Source organism: Cannabis sativa, chromosome 9 (assembly GCF_029168945.1).
Source record: "Cannabis sativa cultivar Pink pepper isolate KNU-18-1 chromosome 9, ASM2916894v1, whole genome shotgun sequence".
In the NCBI taxonomy this organism is placed as follows: Eukaryota; Viridiplantae; Streptophyta; class Magnoliopsida; order Rosales; family Cannabaceae; genus Cannabis; species Cannabis sativa.
Window position 1 is genome coordinate 55,924,686 of NC_083609.1, and position 21,268 is coordinate 55,945,953.

The following is a 21,268-nucleotide window of genomic DNA, read 5'->3' on the forward strand; positions in this document are numbered from 1 at the left end:
ATTTTTGATTGTAAGATGATGTTAAATAATTTGAGAGATGTTTATGTCAATTTATTAGACGTTCTGCAAATAGTGTTGCTCACTTCTTAGCTCGAGCATCCTATTTAGTTGCTGATCGTGTTATCAGGAGTAGTGATGTTACTCCAGATTTTAATCATGTAATCACTATGGATTGCAATTAATAAAGATGATGATTTTATTTTCAAAAAAAAATTATTTGAGTTAAAAATAAAATTAACATATTTACATAATTACGGTTTTATAAACATAAAATATATTAAAATTTACATGAGATCTTATATAACTACAACGTACATAATTATGAAAATAAAATTAGACTAAAAAAATCTCAGGAATGCTGAAAGGGTGTCTACCAAAACACTCCTTTAGAGATGTGTACTAAGTTTTGTCCTTTAATATATACCGATGTAGAAGTATAGGGTACTTCTACAATGCACTCCCATAAAAGAGATGTACTGATGCACTCTCTACCTGTTTCGGCATCCACATTAATCTTGATGGTGTTTTCAACAGATTTTATCCATGACTCAAAGCTACTTGTGCTGACAGATGAGTTCTTTTTAAATAGCCCAGCAATTCATGGCAATAATGCAGACCATATCTGCTGCAACATTCTTAAAGATAAAATAAAATTGAGATGAATACTTTCAGTATATATGGATGAAAAGTTCCCTAAAAATTTTAGAATCAAATTTGATATGAGACTTAAACACATACTCCCAAATGTTACCCCAAATGTAAAGAATGCAAATAATTATTTACACTAAGAAATGAAACCTCCTCCATCCATGGAAAGTCTTAAGAAGACTTTTTCTGTTTGAACTTGATGGCTAAGAATGTGAACACCAATGCATTTAACAAGCTAAGGGCTCCCAAAAGCCAAAAGAAATAATCAAGATGACCCTCATTCAGATTGTCTGGTATCCATCCACTCTTGCCATCTTTTGTTGTGAAGTAAGTTACAATAGTCAAAAGAAAGGAGCTCAAATAGTAACCTAATGAAAGTGAAAAAAGAGCTAATGCACAGCATAGACTCCTCAGACTATCTGGAGCCTGTTCATAGAAGAACTGAAGTTGACCAATATAGGTGAATATCTCTGCAGTTCCCATAAAAAGGTATTGGGGTATTTGCCATAGGATACTTAATGGTACAGCCTCTTTTTCGTGAACTAAATCGAGGTCCTTGGCTAGCTGCAACCGAAGAGTTTCTAACACTGCAGCAGCTAACATGCATAAGACTGAAATGAAGAGGCCAATTCCCATTCGCTGCAACTCGTTGAAACCTTTCTCTTCGCCTGTGAATTTCCTCACAATTGGGACGATTACTCTGTCGTAAATGGGAAGCAAAGAAAGAACTGCAATGACATCAAAAGTGTATAGAGAGGCTGGAGGAATGGTGAAAGAATAAACTGTTGTGTTCATCATCATCCCTTGTTCCACAAATGTTGTGGATATTTGGGCATAAACGGAAGAAAAGACTATTCCAGTTGCCAAGAGTGGAATCAAATGTATCATCGTCTTGAATTCTTCGACCTGAGATACACTGCAAAGCGTCCAAGGATTGGTTAAGTCCCCGCTACTTCTCTCAGCGTCGGAAAGCACAGCAGCTTTATCAAGGCACCTGCCACAAAATCCAAAGTTCATTGGAAATTCAATGCAGCAAGATGTTTTTGGAAGACACTAATGAAATTATGAAAGAGCACAAAAAATCCTACCACTTTAGGAACATATTCTTGATTCTTATCAAATGTGTTTTTGTTAGCGCACGAATCGTGCCCACCACCACCTTGTATGCTCCCGATACTAAATTATACCAATCAACATAAAATGGTGTTGGGCACCATGTGTGAGCTATAGGCAATGTTTGATATTTAAACAAGGAAAAAGTAATAGACTGTCAGTTTAGAAATGATGAGGGAATTACTGCAATGTATCGGTATGTTCCAATTTGAGGTTTCCTTCAATAGCAGAGCTTCTGTCATGTATTTCATACAGAAGAGTACTGTCTTCAGGCACCTCGAGATTCCACTTACGACACGATGCAACCAAAGTTTGGCACATTCTTGTGAAAGGGCTCCCCACTGGTTTCTGAAATCTGTAGAGGTGAGTACCAGAAACAAAACCAACAAGAGCAATGCCCATAAACAATGCAGCAATACCAAATCCTAAACCCCATCCAGCATTGTCTTGAATCCACACAAGAAAGGTAGTTGAAACAAGAATACCAATGTAAATTGCGAAATAAAACCAGTTAAAGAAAGACCCCTTTTTGATTCTTTCCTTTGAGTCAGTATCATCAAATTGATCTGCACCAAAAGGTGAAACACATGATTTGATCCCACCAGTCCCAAATGCAACCAGATAAAGTCCAAATAGTAATACTGCATATTGTGCTGGACCTAAAGCCGGAACTGATGCCGAGAGAGTCAAAGCACACATTCCCTATTCAACCAACAATTACACAATCAAATTACATCATTATTAACATGTCATATGAAGAAATGATTATGAGTTTCGAGATTACGATGAAGTAGATTATCGAAAATGAGGTGATTGTCCAATATCTTCCCCAGTAGGAATCTGCTACAATGGCTCCAATAAGGGGAGTGAAATAGCATGTTCCCTGCCAAATGGTGACATTTCTAGCTGCTGACACATTTTCTTGGTGAAGTTTGTGAGTAAAATAAGTAACTAGATTAGTGGAAATACCAAAGTAGGCCAAGCGTTCACAACATTCAGTACCTGTATTCCAATTCATACAATAATAAATTAAACATTTTTGAAAGAAATTTGCCCATTTAAAAATGAAATACAATAAATATATGAAAATAAAATACCAAGAATAAAGATGCAAGCTTTCCAATTTCCAGTATTTTGTTTCAGCACAGAATTGCCCTTTATATCAGTGGAGCCATCACCAGTGTAAAGGTCACAACTTTCCCCCTAAATGCAAGACATTTGGACCATATAACATTTATACCTTGACAATCAACAGTGGTCTTAAAATAATACAACAGTGAATCTGAACAGCTAAAAATAAACCCATTTTCAGAGTCTAAATATTGAATCTTTAATTTGGGATTATTACTCAAACGTTGAAGATTACAAAAGATTAAATTTGGGATTATTCTAATTACCTAAAACCAAAAAATAAAAATAAATGAAAGAAGAAGAAGCGTATTCTATGCTGTTAACAAATTCCATAAATACAGCAGTCATAAACTCAATTCAATAATTTTTTCTAATTCTACAAATAAAAAGGACTGATAATATTGATAGAAAGTAATGTAAAAATTAGAACTTTATGTTAAAAAAGAGGGTCTAAACCTGAAGAAGACCATCTTCAACCACATCCTCCATGCCCATTTTCTCCAACACTCTCCAATCAAACCAAACTGAAAATTTGACTTGAAACAATCTGATAAGATAATATATATTCAGTTTAGCAAAGAAAAAGATAAGATATATTATTTTCATATGACGACTAATTATATAAGACCCTACCTTTTCCTTAAAAAAAAACTTTTCAGTTGACGTGTCAAGCTGCAATTCTGCCTTTTTGTTTTAATTTTTAAGGTTAATTGCTTTATTTTTTTTTCTTATTTGTTTTGATTTTTAAAGTTAATTACTTTATTTTTAGGGTTCTTCCCAGTTCCTCTTCCCTAAACTCAAAGCAGGTAAGTAATTGTTTCTTTCATTTTTGTTGTTTTATTAATAATTTTGTTCTTTGAAACTGTTTTAAAGAAAACCCTCTTTTCACTATCCCCTTTCTTTTTAGGGTTCTTACTTAATTCGAATATGTGAATATTCTGCCATTTCTTCTTAGTTCTAATCGACCCTAAATAGATTCTTACTGAAGATGAATGTGAATTTTTGTGGAATTTCTTGCTTGTGAACTGAAATGGGGATTTAGACTGTTAATTGTTAAGTGTGAAGTGATAGACATTGGAAATTTGGAACCCTCTTATAACAACCACTGAATTTACACTATGGGACCATTCTATAATGGAAATTTGCCAAACTAACAACATGAAATTGTAAAATTTGCAAAATAACCACATTGAATTTACACTCTGCGACCATTCGCAAAACGATTGTAATAGATGTTTTATGGTTGCACAGTGTAGTTTCAGGCAGTAATAGAGCTTTTGAACACTCTTTTTTAATGTGGTCAGATTCATTGTTATTGTAGATTTTTATAATTTAATCTTAATCTATATCATTCTCTCTCTCTCTCTCTCAATTTTACTCATTTGGTTGTTTGTTGTGCCATCATCATTGTTTTTGTTCCCGTAGTTGTGAAAATTCCAATGGTTTGATGACCACATATGCTCAATTTTAGCATCAGGGTGATTTATTTTCACAGCTTTGTTTCTGCTTATCTTAGAATCTCTTGTTAAAAATAATAGGTGATTACAATTATTGCTAGAACATCTTGACTTACTTTGATCTATTGCATTTCTTCTAAATGCAGCTTTTCAAGGTTTTTTTTGTAAGGGTAGCTTTACGAGTTGAGATAGAGATATATTGTGCTGTCAGAGATTTGGATAGGAAAATGTCTACGAAATTGACTCAGAAATTGTTATACTAATCTTACAATGGCCAAAGCAAGTGTAATGAGAGGAGTCTCTTTTAATCTTCTTCGGAATCAGTCGCCAATTTTCCCGAACCAAGATTCTCAATCATTCTCAACAATCCCAATCAAGAGCAATTCCAGGCTCCCTCAACAATCCCATTACAGGAATCAAATCTCCATTGCTAATCTGCTTCAAAGGTATGGCTTCCCGTCTTCTTTGCTCCACAGTTTTCTCTCAAAGAACAATCGTTTTTTACTGCAGATGAACCTAAAGGACATGGAAAAGTCCCTTGGTATTCTTTTCAGCTTCAAAATTCCCCAAAATGAACTTGTATCTTTGGTCTGTGAATGTCCTGGTGTTTTGGATTGCCATTTTCTTAATAATTGGGAAATGAGTTTTTCACAATTGGGGCTTTCGACGGTTTCTCCATCGATGGTTAGGAGTGTTTTAGAACATTCTAGAAAGTATCACTTAGACCCTAATGGTTTTTTCAAAACCCTTGTTGTTTTGAGGGGTATGGGGTTTAACAATGCTACTCTGAGTAGGGTTTTAGAAGGTTTTCCCGAGGTGACTTTGATGAACGAGAGTGAAATTCGAAGGAGAGTTGAATTCTTGATGGCTGGGATTCCCATGTCAGCAGAAGGAGTTGATTGGATTCTGCATTCCTTCCCGGAGGTGTTAGGGTTCGGGGTGGAAGATAGGTTGAAGCCATTGATTTCTGAGTTTAAAGCGCTGGGGTTTGATAATGATTTGATAAGCAGAGAAATTAGTAGAGACCCAAGAATTCTCAGTATGGAATTAGGCGAACTTTCGCGGTGTTTTGAATTATTGAGGAGTTTGAAATGTAGAGTGGCAATCCTGGAGAAGATCTATAGTGAGGGTGAGTTTAGAGCAGGCTTTGAAGTGAAGTTGAGAGTTGACTACTTTTGCAAGCAAGGTTTGACTCGCAGAGAGGCCTTTGAAGTGTTATGGAAGGAGCCGAGATCAATTGTGTACAAGATGGAAGAAGTCGAAAAGAAAGTCGATTTTTTAGTGAATAGGATGAAATTCAACATTCGTTGCTTGCTTGATGTTCCAGAGTATGTTGGTGTGAATTTCGATAAGCAGATAGTTCCTCGGTTCAATGTAATTGAGTATTTAAGATCAAAAGACGGGCTTGGTTCTTTAATTGGTTTACGAGCACTGATCAAGCCTAGTAGACTGAAGTTCTACAACCTTTATGTGAAGCCTTATCCGGAGTGTCTGAAGTTTTTCGGGAGGTATTCAGATGATGTTGAAGTCAAAAGCCAACAACCAGTTGGATTATGGAAGATTTTGAAACCACAGAGCAAACCAGCAACCAAAGAAGATGTGGAAAACATGAAAGTGTTTATGAAATTATAATGGTGCTGTCATTGGCTAGAGGCTGTTAAGAATTCTGTTTTTAATCTATTCTTGACTCCCTCTAAATGTTTCCATAAATGGTTTTGTACTTGTGTATTATTATTGTGTGGTAAATATCTTCAAGCTCTTGGAAAACCTATCTCTTACTTTCATTTTCTTAGATTATTCTTTGTTATTGTAAGAGTTCTTTGTGTGAAGATTAAGGCTTCCAAACCTTGTTTTCGTGCTCAATGCTCATTGTATTTTGCACTCTATTTGATTGTTTATAGGTTGTTTTCTTCATTGGGCGGGTGATAAAGTTTTGGGAGAAATCTTGTTTTGGGAGGAATTCATTGTTACTTTGAAGAGAGTTCAGCACAGCAACGTGTCAAGAAGTTTGATTAGAGAAGTCAGTAGGTACGAACCCAGCTATATGTGTATACTAAAAAAATTAATCAATGGAAAAAAAAATTACTTTAAAAAATTAAATATATTCTTTTAACTTAATAATTGTACACTCAAAAACCCCCCACAAATTATTATTTTTTTGTAACTGTAAATTTTTATTCAACTAGATTAATTCAACCTTAATAATATTAGCAACATTAAAGGGGAGATTATACTTCAAAAAAATACGACCAGCATATGAACAAGATGTTCTATGTTCTAGTCATAAGATGAGCAGTCTGATTAGTAGACCGTTTGATAAAATGTAAAGAAACATTCCTAAAAGAAGTTAAAAATTGTTTACAATTTTAAATGATACCACCAAAAGTGGATGACAAGACATTCAAATTTCTAATAACTCGTATCAATACAAGACAATCAGATTCGATAATACTAACATTTGAAAAATTTTGCTCAACTATGATAACACTTCTTTGAGAGCCATGGCTTCAGCAAACTCTAGAAGAACTTGCTCAATCTACAGTCCCGTAATTCCAACCACGACCTGACCCTTGTGATCCTGAACAACCCCACCAAAACCATGCCTTCCTTCTTCGTCCAACAATGCAATATCAATATACACCTTGAGTTTTTCATGACCTGGTTTAGACCATAGCTCAGTCTCATCCGAAAGATACCAAGTATCAAACGCAGGAAACAAACTTCTTTCTTGAGCTTTGATCTACTGATCAAGAGTGAGACGAGCCAAATTGACAACGAACTCCACATAAATTTTCCTACCCTTCCACAAGAGTTGATTTCGTGTGAACTAAATTGCCCAAACCAACATCATCGCCTGAACACTTTATTCCTCACCCAGACATAAGAACAAATGAAGAAACCAGCCCCCAAACGACTCTGCATCAATTGGAATCATAGTCAAACTCGCTACCCGCCAACAATTCTGCGAAAAAAAAACCTCACAAATTATTTTTTTTTTCTAATTATTAAGTCTCCTAAAATTAAATAAATTTATTAAGAGCAATTATATTTTTTTTGTGCAAAGTAGGCATCAATACTTTTTTTATAACAACTAAGCTCCTATAGAGTAGAATTTTGGGTTCACTGGAGAATTAGAGAAAGACTTGCGACAATATTAAAGAGTTATTTTATAAGGATAATTACATAAAGTACCATTTTTAATAAAAAAAAAAAATTACATTTTTACGTTTAAATTTTCGTTTTACATTTTTACGGTTTTCAAGAAAACTACATAAAAAATAACATACAGATAATAAAAAATCAACAACAAATTAACAAAAATACTACATAAAAAGACCGTATTTTTAGTAAATAAAATTAAAAAAATCGTAAAAATATTTAAAATTTTGTAAAAACGTATTTTTGTAATTTTTTTTTTGTTGTTTTTGTGTATTTGTGAAATAATTCCTATTTTATATAAGTCAATTTCATATAAAGAGTAGAACTTTATATCCAAATATTTTTTCTCTTTTAAAATTATTTTTTTTTTACTGACTTTGAAAAATAAACATTTTTTCTAACATAAAGGTCCAAAAATATTTATTTTTTCCTGTGGCTATACACTCAAATGTAAAGAATGCAAACAATTATTTACACTAAGACATGAAACCTCCTCCATCCATAGAAAGTCTTAAGAAGACTTTTTCTGTTTGAACTTGATGGCTAAGAATGTGAACACCAATGCATTTAACAAGCTAAGGGCTCCCAAAAGCCAAAAGAAATAATCAAGATGACCTTCATTCAGATTGTCTGGTATCCATCCACTCTTGCCATCTTTTATTGTGAAGTAAGTTACAATAGTCAAAAGAAAGGAGCTCAAATAGTAACCTAATGAAAGTGAAAAAAGATTTAATGCACAGCATAGACTCCTCATACTACCTGGAGCCTGTTGATAGAAGAACTGAAGTTGACCAACATAGGTGAATATCTCTGCAGTTCCCATAAAAAAGTATTGGGGTATTTGCCATAGGATACTTAATGGTACAGCCTCTTTTTCGTGAACTAAATCGAGGTCTTTGGCTAGCTGCAACCGAAGAGTTTCTAACACCGCTGCAGCTGACATGCATAAGACTGAAATGAAGAGGCCGATTCCCGTTCGCTGCAACTCGTTGAAACCTTTCTCTTCACCTGTGAATTTCCTCACAATTGGGACGATTAATCTGTCATAAATGGGAAGCAAAGAAACAACTGCAATGACATCAAAAATGTATAGAGAGGCTGGAGGAATGGTGAAAGAATAAACTGTTGTGTCCATCATCATCCCTTGTTCCACAAATGTTGTGGATATTTGGGCATAAACAGAAGAAAAGACTATTCCAGTTGCCAAGAGTGGAATCAAATGTATCATCGTCTTGAATTCTTCGACCTGAGATACACTGCAAAGCCTCCAAGGATTGGTTAGGTCCCCGCTATTTCTCTCAGCGTCGGAAATCACAGCAGCTTTATCAAGGCACCTGTCAAAAAATCCAAAGTTCAATGGAAATTCAATGCATCAAGATGCTTTTGAAAGACACTCATGAAATTAATCCTCCCACTTTAGGAAGAATCAAAGGTGTTTTTGTTAGCGGATGAATGGTGCCCACCACCATCTTCATGCTCCCGATACTAAATTATACCAATAAACATAAGATGATGTTGGGCACCATGTGTGAGCTATAGGCAATGTTCCATATTTAAACAAGGAAAAAGTAAGAGACTGTCAGTTCAGAAAGGACGAGGGATTACTGCAATGTATCGGTATGTTCCAATTTGAGGTTTCCTTCAATAGCAGAGCTTCTGTCATGTATTTCATACAGAAGAGTACTGTCTTCAGGCACCTCGAGATTCCACTTACGACACGATGCAACCAAAGTTTGGCACATTCTTGTGAAAGGGCTCCCAACTGGTTTCTGAAATCTGTAGAGGTGAGTACCAGAAACAAAACCAACAAGAGCAATGCCCATAAACAATGCAGCAATACCAAATCCTAAACCCCATCCAGCATTGTCTTGAATCCACACAAGAAAGGTAGTTGAAATAAGAATACCAATGTAAATTGCGAAATAAAACCAATTAAAGAAAGACCCCTTTTTGACTCTTTCCTTTGAGTCAGTATCATCAAATTGATCTGCACCAAAAGGTGAAACACATGATTTGATCCCACCAGTCCCAAATGCAACCAGATAAAGTCCAAATAGTAATACTGCATATTGTGCTGGACCTAAAGCCGGAACTGATGCCGAGAGAGTCAAAGCACACATTCCCTATTCACTCAACAATTACACAATCAAATTACATTATTATTAATATGTCATATGAAGAAATGATTATGAGTTTCGAGATTACGATGAAGTAGATTATCGAAAATGAGGTGATTGTCCAATATCTTCCACAGTAGGAATCTGCTACAATGGCTCCAATAAGGGGAGTGAAATAGCATGTTCCCTGCCAAATGGTGACATTTCTAGCTGCTGACACATTTTCTTGGTGAAGTTCGTGAGTAAAATAAGTGACTAGATTAGTGGAAATACCAAAGTAGGCCAAGCGTTCACAACATTCAGTACCTGTATTCCAATTCATACAATAATAAATTATACATTTTTGAAAGAAATTTGCCCATTTGAAAATGAAATAAAATAAATATATAAAAATAGAATACCAAGAATAAAGATGCAAGCTTTCCAATTTCCAGTATTTTGCTTCAGCACAGAATTGCCCTTTATATCAGTGGAGCCATCACCAGTGTAAAGGTCACAACTTTCCCCCTAAATGCAAGACATTTGGACCATATAACATTTAAACTTTAATAACATCTGACAATCAACAGTGGTCTTAAAATAATACAACAGTGGTCTTAAAATAATAAGACAGTGAATCTGAACAGCTTAAAATAAAGGGGTCTTTTCAATATTATACCTAAAATTGATTTTATTTATAAAAATACCTTTAAGAAAATTATTTGCACAAATACCGATTGCCACGTCAGCATAAATACCGAAATATAAAATAATTACCGAAAATTGAAAAAAATAAAAAAATCTCGCTTCCAGAAATTTTAGTGTTTTGCAAATTTTAAAAAAAGCAACCTTTTGGTTGCTTTTGATGTAAATAATATATCAATTGGTTACTTTTTATTAGAAAAAAATTAATTCAAGATAATTTTTTTCTCATACACATTTGGTTGCTTATTTTGATCAGACAACTTTAAAATTAATATATATAATAATTTTCATATTGTAACTAATTCTATTATGTTTTAGATACTATTTGGTAACTTTATAAGTTTTTTTATTAACATATTAAATTCTTTTTATTAAATAAATTTATTATTAGTATACTATATTTTAACTTTTAAATACAAAATAACAAAAGACTTTAAGTTAAGTTATGATGTTACTTGATATGTTAAAGTTTATTAAATTTTAAATTTTATTACTTTTTGTTACAAAATATAAAAAAGGAACAAAAAAGTTTCTTTTAACACATACTAAAATGTAAGAGAGATATCTAAATGTTAGAGGAAAAATAAAAAAAACTAAGAGAAATAATAAATTTAGAGAAAAAGAATAATAAAAAAAATAATAATAAATGAAGAAGATTTTTTCAAAAAAATAAATTAATAAATAAATGAAGAAGATAATAATGTCAGAAAAAGAAGAAGTAAACAAAAAGGAAAAAAAAAGTAAAAAGATAAATATTGAGGAGACTTATAATTTCTTATTTAGATTTTAAATTATAGTGTGTTATTTTGTTGTTTAAGAAACCTTAGTCTAACTTTTAATTTTAGTCATTTTTTTTTGTAGCAGAAAAATATATGCTTCTAACATGTCAAAATGATCACTTTAAAAAATAGATTATAATAGTGTAATTTTTGTGTCCAAATAATAAATTGCGTGGTGAAAAAAAGCTTTTGAAATAAAAAATAAAGAAAGTGAGAATAATAACAATTTGTGTCGTTTATTCACATAATTTTTTTTTTTTAAAAAAATCTGATTGTATATCAACTAGGAGAGTCAATAAAATGTAAAAGAAAAACATATGGTTAATTTTTAATTTTAGTAGGCGTATAGCGGTATTGAAAACAATAAAATGGTCTAAGAAAATTTCATAAATACAATTCACGTTGATACATATAATTATTTTTTTCTAAAACTACTAATTAGATTAAAAAACAAAAAAGAATGTAAAATAAAATAAAAAAAAAAAGAATAGAATGTAAAAAAAAAAAATATTTGATCAACCTAGTTTACTATTATTTTGAAAAAATAAGATTTTTATTAAAAAAAAAAAAGCTACTGTCTAGAAAAAGAAAAAAAAAGAAAACTAGCATGTAGGCAGAGTTTAAGAGAGAGAAGCAATAAATATACATTGGTATACCTATAAAAAAGAAATGCCTAAATTGTGAGTATTAAAATAGGTAAGGGTAAATTCTTAAATAATTTAATAATAATAGTTATTGGTGCAAATATTTCTAAAATAAACCCATTTTCAGAGTTTGTTGAATCTTTAATTTGGGATTATTCTATTTACCTAAAACCAAAAAATAAATGAAAGAAGAAGAAGCATAGCCTATGTTGTTAACAAATTCCATAAACACAGCAGTCATCAACTCAATTCAATATTTTTTTTTCTAATTCTACAAATAAAAACGACTGATAATATTGATAGAAAGTAATGTAAAAATTAGAACTTTATGTTAAAAAAGAGGGTCTAAACCTGAGGAAGACCATCTTCAACCACATCCTCCATGCTCAATTTCTTCAACACTCTCCAATCAAACCAAAATGAAAATTTGACTTGAAACAATCTGATAAGATAATATATATTCAGTTTAGCAAGGAAAAAGATAAGATATATTTATTTTCATTTAAAAAAAAAAAAGAACAAAAAACCTACTTTTCAGTTGACGTGTCAAGCTGCAGTTCTACCTTTTTGTTTTAATGTTTTAAGGTTAATTACTTTATTATTATTCTTATTTGTTTTGATTTTTAAAGTTAATTACTTTATTTTTAGGGCTCTTCCCCAACCTCAAAGCAGGTAATTATTTCTTTCATTTTTCTTGTTTTATTAATAATTTTGTTCTTTGAAAGAAACAATTCGAATATGTAAACAATCTGCCATTTCTTCTTAGTTCTAATCAAGCCTAGATAGATTCTTACTGAAGATGAATGCGAATTTTGGTGGAATTTCTTGCTTGTGAACTGAAATGGGGATTTAGACTGTTAATTGTTAACAACCAAGAGCACCTGTGATAATGGAAATTTGCAGAGTGTGTAGTTTTAGGCAAGAATAGAGCTTTTGAACACATTTCTTTATTTGTAATTAGATTCATTGTTATTGTAATTTTAATAATTTAGTCTTAATCTATATCATTCTCTCTCTCTCAAGTCTCAATTTATTCATTTCGTTGTTTGTTGCGCCATCATCATAGTTTTTGTTTCTGTAGTTGTAAAAATTCCAATGATTTGATGACCACACATGCTCAATTTTAGCATCAGGGTGTTTTATAATCTCTTGTTAAATATAATAGATGATTACAATTATTGTTAGAATTTCTTGACTCACTTTGATCTATGGCATTTCTTCTAAATGCAGCTTTTCAAGGTTTTTTTTCTTGTAAGGGTAGCTTTACAAGTTGAGATAGAGATATATTTTGCTGTTAGAGATTTGGATAGGAAAATGTCTACCAATGGAAGTTGAAAGGAAATTGACTCATAAATTGTTGTACTAATCTTACAATGGCCAAAGCAAGTGTAATGAGAAGAGTCTCTTTTAATCTTCTTCGGAATCAGTTACCAATTTTCTTGAACCAAGATTCTCAATCATTCTCAACAATCCCAATCAAGAGCAATTCCAGGCTCCCTCAACAATCCCATTACAGGAATCAAATCTCCATTGCTAATCTGCTTCAAAGGTATGGCTTCCCGTCTTCTTTGCTCCACAGTTTTCTCTCAAAGAACAATCGTTTTTTACTGCAGATGAACCTAAAGGACATGGAAAAGTCCCTTGGTATTCTTTTCAACTTCAAAATTCCCCAAAATGAACTTGTATCTTTGGTCTGTGAATGTCCTGGTGTTTTGGATTGCCAGTTTCTCAATAAATGGGAAATGAGTTTTTCACAATTGGGGCTTTCGACGGGTTCTCCATCGATGGTTAGGAGTGTTTTAGAGCATTCTAGAAAGTATCACTTAGACCCTAACAATTTTTTCAAAACCCTTGTTGTTTTGAGGGGTATGGGGTTTAACAATGCTACTTTGAGTAGTGTTTTAGAAGGTTTTCCCGAGGTTACTTTGATGAACGAAAGTGAAATTCGAAGGAGAGTTGAATTCTTGATGGATGGGATTCCCATGTCAGCAGAAGGAGTTGATTAGATTCTGCATTCCTTCCTGGAGGTGTTGGGGTTCGGGGTAGAAGATAGGTTGAAGCCATTGATTTCTGAGTTTAAAGCGTTGGGGTTTGATAATGATTTGATAAGCAGAGAAATTAGTAGAGACCCAAGAATTCTCAGTATGGAATTAGGCGAACTTTCGCGGTGTTTTGAATTATTGAGGAGTTTGAAATGTAGAGTGGCAATCCTGGAGAAGATCTATAGTGAGGGTGAATTTAGAGCAGGCTTTGAAGTGAAGTTGAGAGTTGATTACTTTTGCAAGCAAGGTTTGACTCGCAGAGAGGCCTTTGAGGTGTTATGGAAGGAGCCGAGATCAATTGTGTACAAGATGGAAGATGTCGAACAAAAAGTTGATTTTTTAGTGAATAGGATGAAATTCAACATTCGTTGCTTGCTTGAAGTCCCAGAGTATGTTGGTGTGAATTTCGATAAGCAGATAGTTCCTCGGTTCAATGTAATTGAGTATTTAAGATCAAAAGACGGTCTTGGTTCTCCAATTGGTTTACGAGCACTGATCAAGCCTAGTAGACTGAAGTTCTACAACCTTTACGTGAAGCCTTATCCGGAGTGTCTGAAGTTTTTCGGGAGGTATTCAGAAGATGTTGAAGTCAAAAGCCAACAACCAGTTGGATTATGGAAGATTTTGAAACCACAGAGCAAACCAGCAACCAAAGAAGATGTGGAAAACATGAAAGTGTTTATGAAATTATAATGGTGCTATCATTGGCTAGAGGCTGTTAAGAATTCTGTTTTTGAATCTATTCTTGACTCCCTCTAAATGTTTCCATAAATGGTTTTGTACTTGTGGTGTATTATTATTGTGTGGTAAATACGTCCTCAAGCTCTTGGAAAACCTATCTCTTACTTTCATTTTCTTAGATTATTCTTTGTTATTTTAAGAGTTCTTTGTGTGAAGATTAAGGCTTTCAAACCTTGTTATTCAATTTTTTAACAAATTTTTTAAGGGAAATTTACATGGTATACTAACTTTTGTTATTTTTTTACAAAAATACTGTCAGGCGGTATTTTTTACTTTTTTACTGTATTTTTTTATAAGTTTCATACTGCAGTATACTGTGTCAAATTTTCACTGATGTTGTACTGGTGTTTTACTAGTGTTCTACTGTTGTTTTGAGTTGTTTTGCTTTGTGTTTTACTGGTGTTTTATAAAAATACCGTATTTTTGAAAAAAAATTCGTGTCACAGTATTTTTGTAAAAATTAACTCAAATTTCAGTATTTTTGTAAATTTCCCCTGTTAATTGTAAATGTTATTCAATTAGACTAATTCGACCTTAACAATATTAACGACATTAAAGGGGTGATTATACTCCAAAAAAAATACGACTAACATATAAATAAGATGTTCTAGCCATAAGATGAACAACTTGATTACCAGACCGTTGACAAAACATAAAAAAATATCCTTAAAAGAAGATAAAAGTTATTTACAATCCTTAATGATACCACCTAAAGTGGATGATAAGACATTTAAATTTCTAACAGCTTGTATGAATACATGACAATCAGATTTGATAATACTAACATCTAGAAAATTGTGCTTCAACTATGATAACACTTCCTTGAGAGCCATGGCTTCAGCAAACTCTAGAAGAACTTGCCCAATCTGCAGTGCCGTAATTCCAGCCACGACCCGACTCTTGTGATCTTGAACAACGCCACCAAAAACATGCCTTCCCTCCTCGTTAAACAATGCAATATATATTCACCTTGAGTTTTTCATAATCTAGTTTAGACCATAGCTCAGCTCCATCCGAAAGATACCAAATATCAAACGCAGGAAATAAACTTCTTTCTTGAGATATTATCCACTCATCAAGAGTGATACGAGCTAATTTGACAACAAACTCCACTCAAATTTATCTACCCTTCCACAAGAGTTGATTTTGTGCGAACCAAATTGCCCAAACCAACATCATCGCCTGAACACTTTATTCCTCACCCAAACATGAGAACAAATGAAGAAATCAGCTCCCAAACGACCCTGCATCAACTGGAATCATAGCCAAACTCGTCACCCGCCAACAATTCTGCGCAAAGAAAAACCTCACAAATTATATTTTTTGTAACTATTAAGTTTCTTAAAATTAAATAAATTTACTAAGAGCAATTATATTTTTTTGTGTAAGACATCAATACTTTTTTATAACTAAGCTCCTATAGAGTAGAATTTTTGGGTTCACTGGAGAAGTAGACAAAGACTTGCCACAATATTATAGAGTCTTATTTTATATAAGTCAATTTCATTTGAAATTGTTTGAAAAAATTTCTAATAAATTACATTCTTTAGACATTGTTTCATGGATTAGGAATATCCAAAAAAAAAAAAAAAAAAAAAAAAGAAAATTAAAACCACATAAAAGAATTGCGTTAAGTTCTAACTTAACAATTATCTAAATTATTGAATTTGAATCCGCATCTGTTTAAAAATTGAACTGTTTTGCTTTAAATAATATTTTGTTAAATTTTTTTCGTAATTATAAAATTTGAAATTTTATATTAAAGTTTATCTGGACAAAAAAATAAGTCATTTTCTCTCTATTTGCTAAGGTTTTACCTCTTCCTCTCTTAGTTTCTCTTAGGGTTTTTGATGCCCCTATGGGTGCCGCCGGCGAATATGGGTTGGTGGTGCCCGAGTACTCGCATCTTTTCGTTCTCGTCCAAAGTCGAAGGTCCCAACAGATGGGGTTAGTGGTTGGATGGTGTGTGTTGGTGGCTGGGCGTCTCTGGTGAGATGTCCATCGTCCTTGGTTGGGGGTTGCAGATGGAGTTGACCTTTTGGGTTGGGAGACAGCGATGGTGGTGGGCTTTTGGCCGCCCTCTTTCTCTCGTTTTTGTCGAACCATTGGATGGGCGAATAAGGAGTCGTGTGAGACTCGTCCATGATTTCTTTCTTGATGTTCTCATATATACACAAATTCGATTCCCAAATAGCTCAACATTCCGTTTCATCCAACGAAAAATCACTGAGCCGTTCCGTGAAACCACAGCTCGGGTTTTTATCAGTCTGAATCTGCTTTTGTGCTTAACAATTCTCTCGAAGAGTGGATTGCGGGGTAATATTACAAGTGCCCCACAACCAACTCAATTTGAGCTCGAGTCATTTCATTCTTCAGCTGACGGGAGATTTCTTCAAGCGGCCCGGCTCGACCTTTTCTACTTAAAGCGTCGTAACCACATTGGCCTTACCGAGGATGATAAAGGATCACACAATCATAATCCTTCACCAATTCTAGCCAACGTCTTTGTCTCATATTCAAGTCCTTAAGGTGAAGAAGTATTTGAGACTTTATGATCGGTGTATATCTCACATTTCTCGCCATAAAGGTAATGCGCCAAATCTTTAGCCTTGAAATCCACCAGCTGCTTTGTGAGTTCTAAATAGTGAGTTAATGGGTACCTCTGCTCGTACTCCTTTAGCTGAGAAGCATAAAATTGCTATTCTCAAATCCCGGCTATAAGCACGCAAGCCGAGACACTGTCTCGAGGGCATCCTAACAATATACCCAAAGCTTTTCCTTATACGGAAGGAAGAGTTAGTACGGGGAGGCGGTAATCAAGCGTTGCTTTAACTCTGAGAAACTTTTCTCACAGATTATCGGTCAAACAAACTTCTGTTTCGGGTCGGCTCCGTTAAGGGGTACGAGCGATCATCGAAACCCTCAATGAATCGACGATAATAACCACCCCCGATTCAACCCGAGAAAACTTCGACCTCATAGTAGGTGACTTCGGTGTTGGCCAAATCCCAGAACGACGATTTTGGCTTAGGATCCACCATGATCCCATCTTTATCCATTATGTGCCCCAGAAATGAGACACGGGATAACCAGAATTCACACTTTTTGAACTTAGCATAAAGCTTATGATCCCTGTTGCGAAAAATTTTAAACACTACGCAAGTATACGCAATCAAGTAGTAAATCTCACACAGGTGAGGTCGATCCCACAGGGAATTGGATTAAGTACCACTAAATTATACTTATGATTCTATTCGGTAAATCGAAAGCAATTATGATTTAAAAACGAGTAAAATATGAAAGAAATTCGAAGAAAACTTAATAACAAGAGCAGCCTTTTTACCTGGAATTCGGCAGTTAATCTTTGCAAGCGAAGATGAGACAATAGGGAGGAGAATCCTGTTTCCGAAAGTTTTAATCCACCCAAATCGTTAATGCTTAATTAATATCCTATTCTTGGAGTGAATGACGGATTATGAAGGAACCTAGCTCCTTTTAGGAGAGAGATTCTAAATCACATGTTATCTAATTACAATTCATTTTAAACTAACATGAAATCCGTTAAATCCAATCTAACTCGATAAGTCATGCAAATACTTTACTTCACGTAAGAACATTGATTATCTTAATTTTAGCATTCTCGAATTACTTCCTTGGGTTATTATTCAGATGTCCTTGCTTTGGTGCACAATGGCTGAGCTTTCAGAGTTTTATAGATGTAGAAAGTGTTAGAAAAATTAATAATATACCCAAGATCTATTTGTATATAACATAGAACACAATAGTAATATATAATAATTAGGTATGTGTACCTGATTGATCCATAGCAATTATCTCAGTTTGATCCACAGCAGTTACTCCACTTTGATAGTGCAATACTATCAACTAAGTCTTCCTCCCTAGATCTCTAAATCAGAAGCAATTTATTTATCTGATTATCAAAAGGTATACAATTGTGATGAGACAATATGTATTTATAGAGTTAGGGAGGGGACTTAGCTACAAAACCCTAGTTGGGCTGGGCCTGCTCATCAAAGGCTTCAGTCAACTAGAAAAGCCCACACTTCTGCTTCACCTAGACTTTACACACAGATGCTAAGCCCATTAACAATTGATCACCAACAACATGGGCTAACACAACAAAGAACTATCCAATCAACCCAAGTTTTAATAAAACCAATAAAAGTTAATGTAAGCCCAAATAAAAAGTCTAACATTCTCCCACTTGGGCTACATTAATTTTAATACATATATATTATATATCAAAATAATTTTGTTTGAAAACGACTCATGGGTTGAACAACAGGAAAACATTTGTGGCCACTTTAAAAAATGATAGTTCTCTGATAGCATCTCAACATACCGGTCCAATTTAACATTTGATAATGAACTATGACAGTCATATTGTTTTTAAATCAACAAAAGACATTCATAATCACAAATACCAAAGTATTAAATCGACATGGTCAATAAGTCTAGTAGTGTGGTAAGGATTTATGTTCAACATGTGATCAATTTAAATAACATAATATCCTTATCAGTCCTCAATTTTACTGATACCGTGATGCTTAATGAATAAGCCAGTGAAATTAACCATACACTCCTTAATAAATAAGTGTCACTAAACATGCTTAAAAATTAAGCCAACAAAATATCATTGTCATTAAGCAAATATACTTAAAATACAATGATCACAACAAGATATGAACTACATGCTTTCAATTCAATTATTCTCGAGAATATAACAAAGCCTAACTGAAAGCATAAACATCCAATAATCAAAAAAGTATTGGCCCACAAAGTAGTTCATAACATCAACAAGTAAATTACATATAAATGTAATCTCAAAAGATAAAGCAAGAAACTCCCACTAATCCAAAGGAGCAAAAGATTATAAAATGCCCATATCAAAAACATGTTTATCAAACAATATGGCACTTAATCCTTTGGTTAGAGGATCTGCAAACAACAACTTGGTCTCTCAATATTCTATCACAATGTCTCCTTTCTTAATCAAGTCTTTAATAGTGAGATACTTTATTTCCTTATATTTGGAAGCACTACTAATCTCATTATTCTTTGAAAAGAAAACAACAATACTATTATCACAATAGAGTAGTATAGGAGAGGAAATAGGATCAACTAAATTCTTTAACCATAAAGCTTGCAAAGATGCCCCATAACATGCAACAAATTTAACATACATAGTAGATGATACGATTAAAGTCTATTTAACACTTTTTCAAGAAATAGCAGCACCAACAAAAGTGAAAATATAGCCAGAAGTTGACTTTAAATCATCTACACAACCACTAAAATCTGAATCTGAATAACCAACAACTCGAAGATCGTCAACATGCTTATACACAAGCATAAAACTCTTCGTTCTTTGCAAATATCTCAAAACTTTCTTGGCTGCAACCCAACGATCATGGTCAGGATCAGATAAATATCTCCCAAGAACATCGACCATGAAAGCAATGTCAGGTCTAGTGCAAACCTAAGCATACATCAAACTCCCTACTACATTTGCATATGGGATATTCTTCATTGCTTCTCTTTTTAAGTCGTTCTTGGGACAATGTTGCTTAGTAAATTTGTCCCTTTCAGAATAAGAACGAATCAGCTTTACACAAATCCATGTTGAACCTTTTGAGCACACGATTAATGTAAGCTTCTTGAGGCAAGCCAAGAAATTTTCAATTCTTATCATGATGAATCTCAATCTCCAAAACTAAAGATGCCTCTCCAAGATCTTTCATATCAAAATTGGTAGACAGAAAACTTTTGGTCTCATTTAGTAATGACAAATCACTGCTGGCAAGTAAAATATTATCTACATAAAGAACAAGAAAAAATATGATGACTCCCACTGATCTTCATATAAATACATTAGTCAAACTTGTTCTCGATGAAACCCAACAGTGTCACAACCTTATCAAACTTCAAGTTTCACTGGTGAGATGCTTGTTTGAGACAATAAATAGATCATTTGAATTTGCAAACTAAATTGTCATTTCTATTTTCCTCGAAGCCTTCAGGTTGAGACATATAGACTTGCTCACTCAATTCTCCATTCAGAACAACAGTTTTAACATCCATTTGATGCAACTCTAAATCAAAATGCGCAACTAAGGCCATAATAATTTTGAATGAATCTTTAGTGAAAATAGGTGAGAAAGTTTCAGTGTAATAAATACCTTCTCTTTGAGTAAAGCCTTTAGCCACTAAACGCGCTTTAAACCTTTCAATCTGTCCCTTTTTATCCCTTTTAGTTTTTAAAATCCACTTACAACCTATTGGTTTGAAACCATCAGGTAATAGAACTAACTTCCACATATACATTATTTTTGTCCATGAACTTAATCTCATCATCCATAGCTTCTATCCATTTTGAAGAATGTGGACAATTGGGTGCTTCACTATAAGTAAGAGGTTCCACAAAATGACCAAGATTACATTCACCTTCTCCAAGGTAAATAAAATTATCATCACACCTTATTGACATCTTTTGTCTTTGAGATCTCCATATAGGAGGTACTTCTGGAATAACCTCTATTTATTGACCATCATTTTGAATGACATATTCCACAATTAGATTTCTCTGATAACAGGACCCTCATCAACAACAAAACCTTCTTCATAATAGGTTCCTGATCAATAATAGGACCCTCGTCATCTTAGATATTAGGAGCAATATATTCATCAGTAATGGGAGTGTTATCAACTAGAGTAAGAATAAGACTGCTATTA

At 33.5% G+C, this 21,268-nt stretch overlaps 3 protein-coding genes and 1 pseudogene across 7 annotated transcripts; 2 read left to right on the top strand and 2 right to left on the bottom strand.

The window, feature by feature from the left end:
* Nucleotides 1-653: 653 nt before the first annotated feature.
* On the bottom strand, nucleotides 654-3,507 carry LOC115722857 (protein NRT1/ PTR FAMILY 8.3-like). The gene is made up of 5 exons (XM_061104258.1): nucleotides 3,349-3,507; nucleotides 2,859-2,964; nucleotides 2,546-2,763; nucleotides 1,946-2,463; nucleotides 654-1,642 (listed from the first exon to the last, which is right to left on the bottom strand). Exons 1-5 carry the CDS (start codon nucleotides 3,496-3,498, stop codon nucleotides 820-822), a joined length of 1,815 nt encoding a protein of 604 aa, XP_060960241.1. The 5' UTR covers nucleotides 3,499-3,507; the 3' UTR covers nucleotides 654-819.
* On the top strand, nucleotides 3,380-14,719 carry LOC115722859 (transcription termination factor MTERF15, mitochondrial). 5 transcript variants are annotated; one of them, XM_061104260.1, is made up of 3 exons: nucleotides 3,462-3,597; nucleotides 4,496-4,795; nucleotides 4,860-6,178. In XM_061104260.1, exon 3 carries the CDS (start codon nucleotides 4,860-4,862, stop codon nucleotides 5,979-5,981), a length of 1,122 nt encoding a protein of 373 aa, XP_060960243.1. In that variant the 5' UTR covers nucleotides 3,462-3,597; nucleotides 4,496-4,795; the 3' UTR covers nucleotides 5,982-6,178. The 5 variants fall into 5 exon arrangements, 4 of the variants coding, with proteins under 4 accessions (XP_030508056.2, XP_060960243.1, XP_060960242.1 ...); XM_030652197.2 differs by lacking the exon at nucleotides 3,462-3,597 and adding an exon at nucleotides 3,637-3,698; XM_030652196.2 differs by having other exon boundaries at nucleotides 3,380-3,597; nucleotides 4,496-6,178.
* LOC115722858 (protein NRT1/ PTR FAMILY 8.3) lies at nucleotides 7,979-12,241 on the bottom strand. The gene is made up of 5 exons (XM_030652195.2): nucleotides 12,084-12,241; nucleotides 10,027-10,132; nucleotides 9,714-9,931; nucleotides 9,114-9,631; nucleotides 7,979-8,842 (listed from the first exon to the last, which is right to left on the bottom strand). The coding sequence occupies exons 1-5, from the start codon at nucleotides 12,114-12,116 to the stop codon at nucleotides 8,020-8,022; spliced, it is 1,698 nt and encodes a 565-aa protein (XP_030508055.2). The 5' UTR covers nucleotides 12,117-12,241; the 3' UTR covers nucleotides 7,979-8,019.
* On the top strand, nucleotides 12,430-14,719 carry LOC115722860 (transcription termination factor MTERF15, mitochondrial-like; annotated as a pseudogene).
* Nucleotides 14,720-21,268: the final 6,549 nt, after the last annotated feature.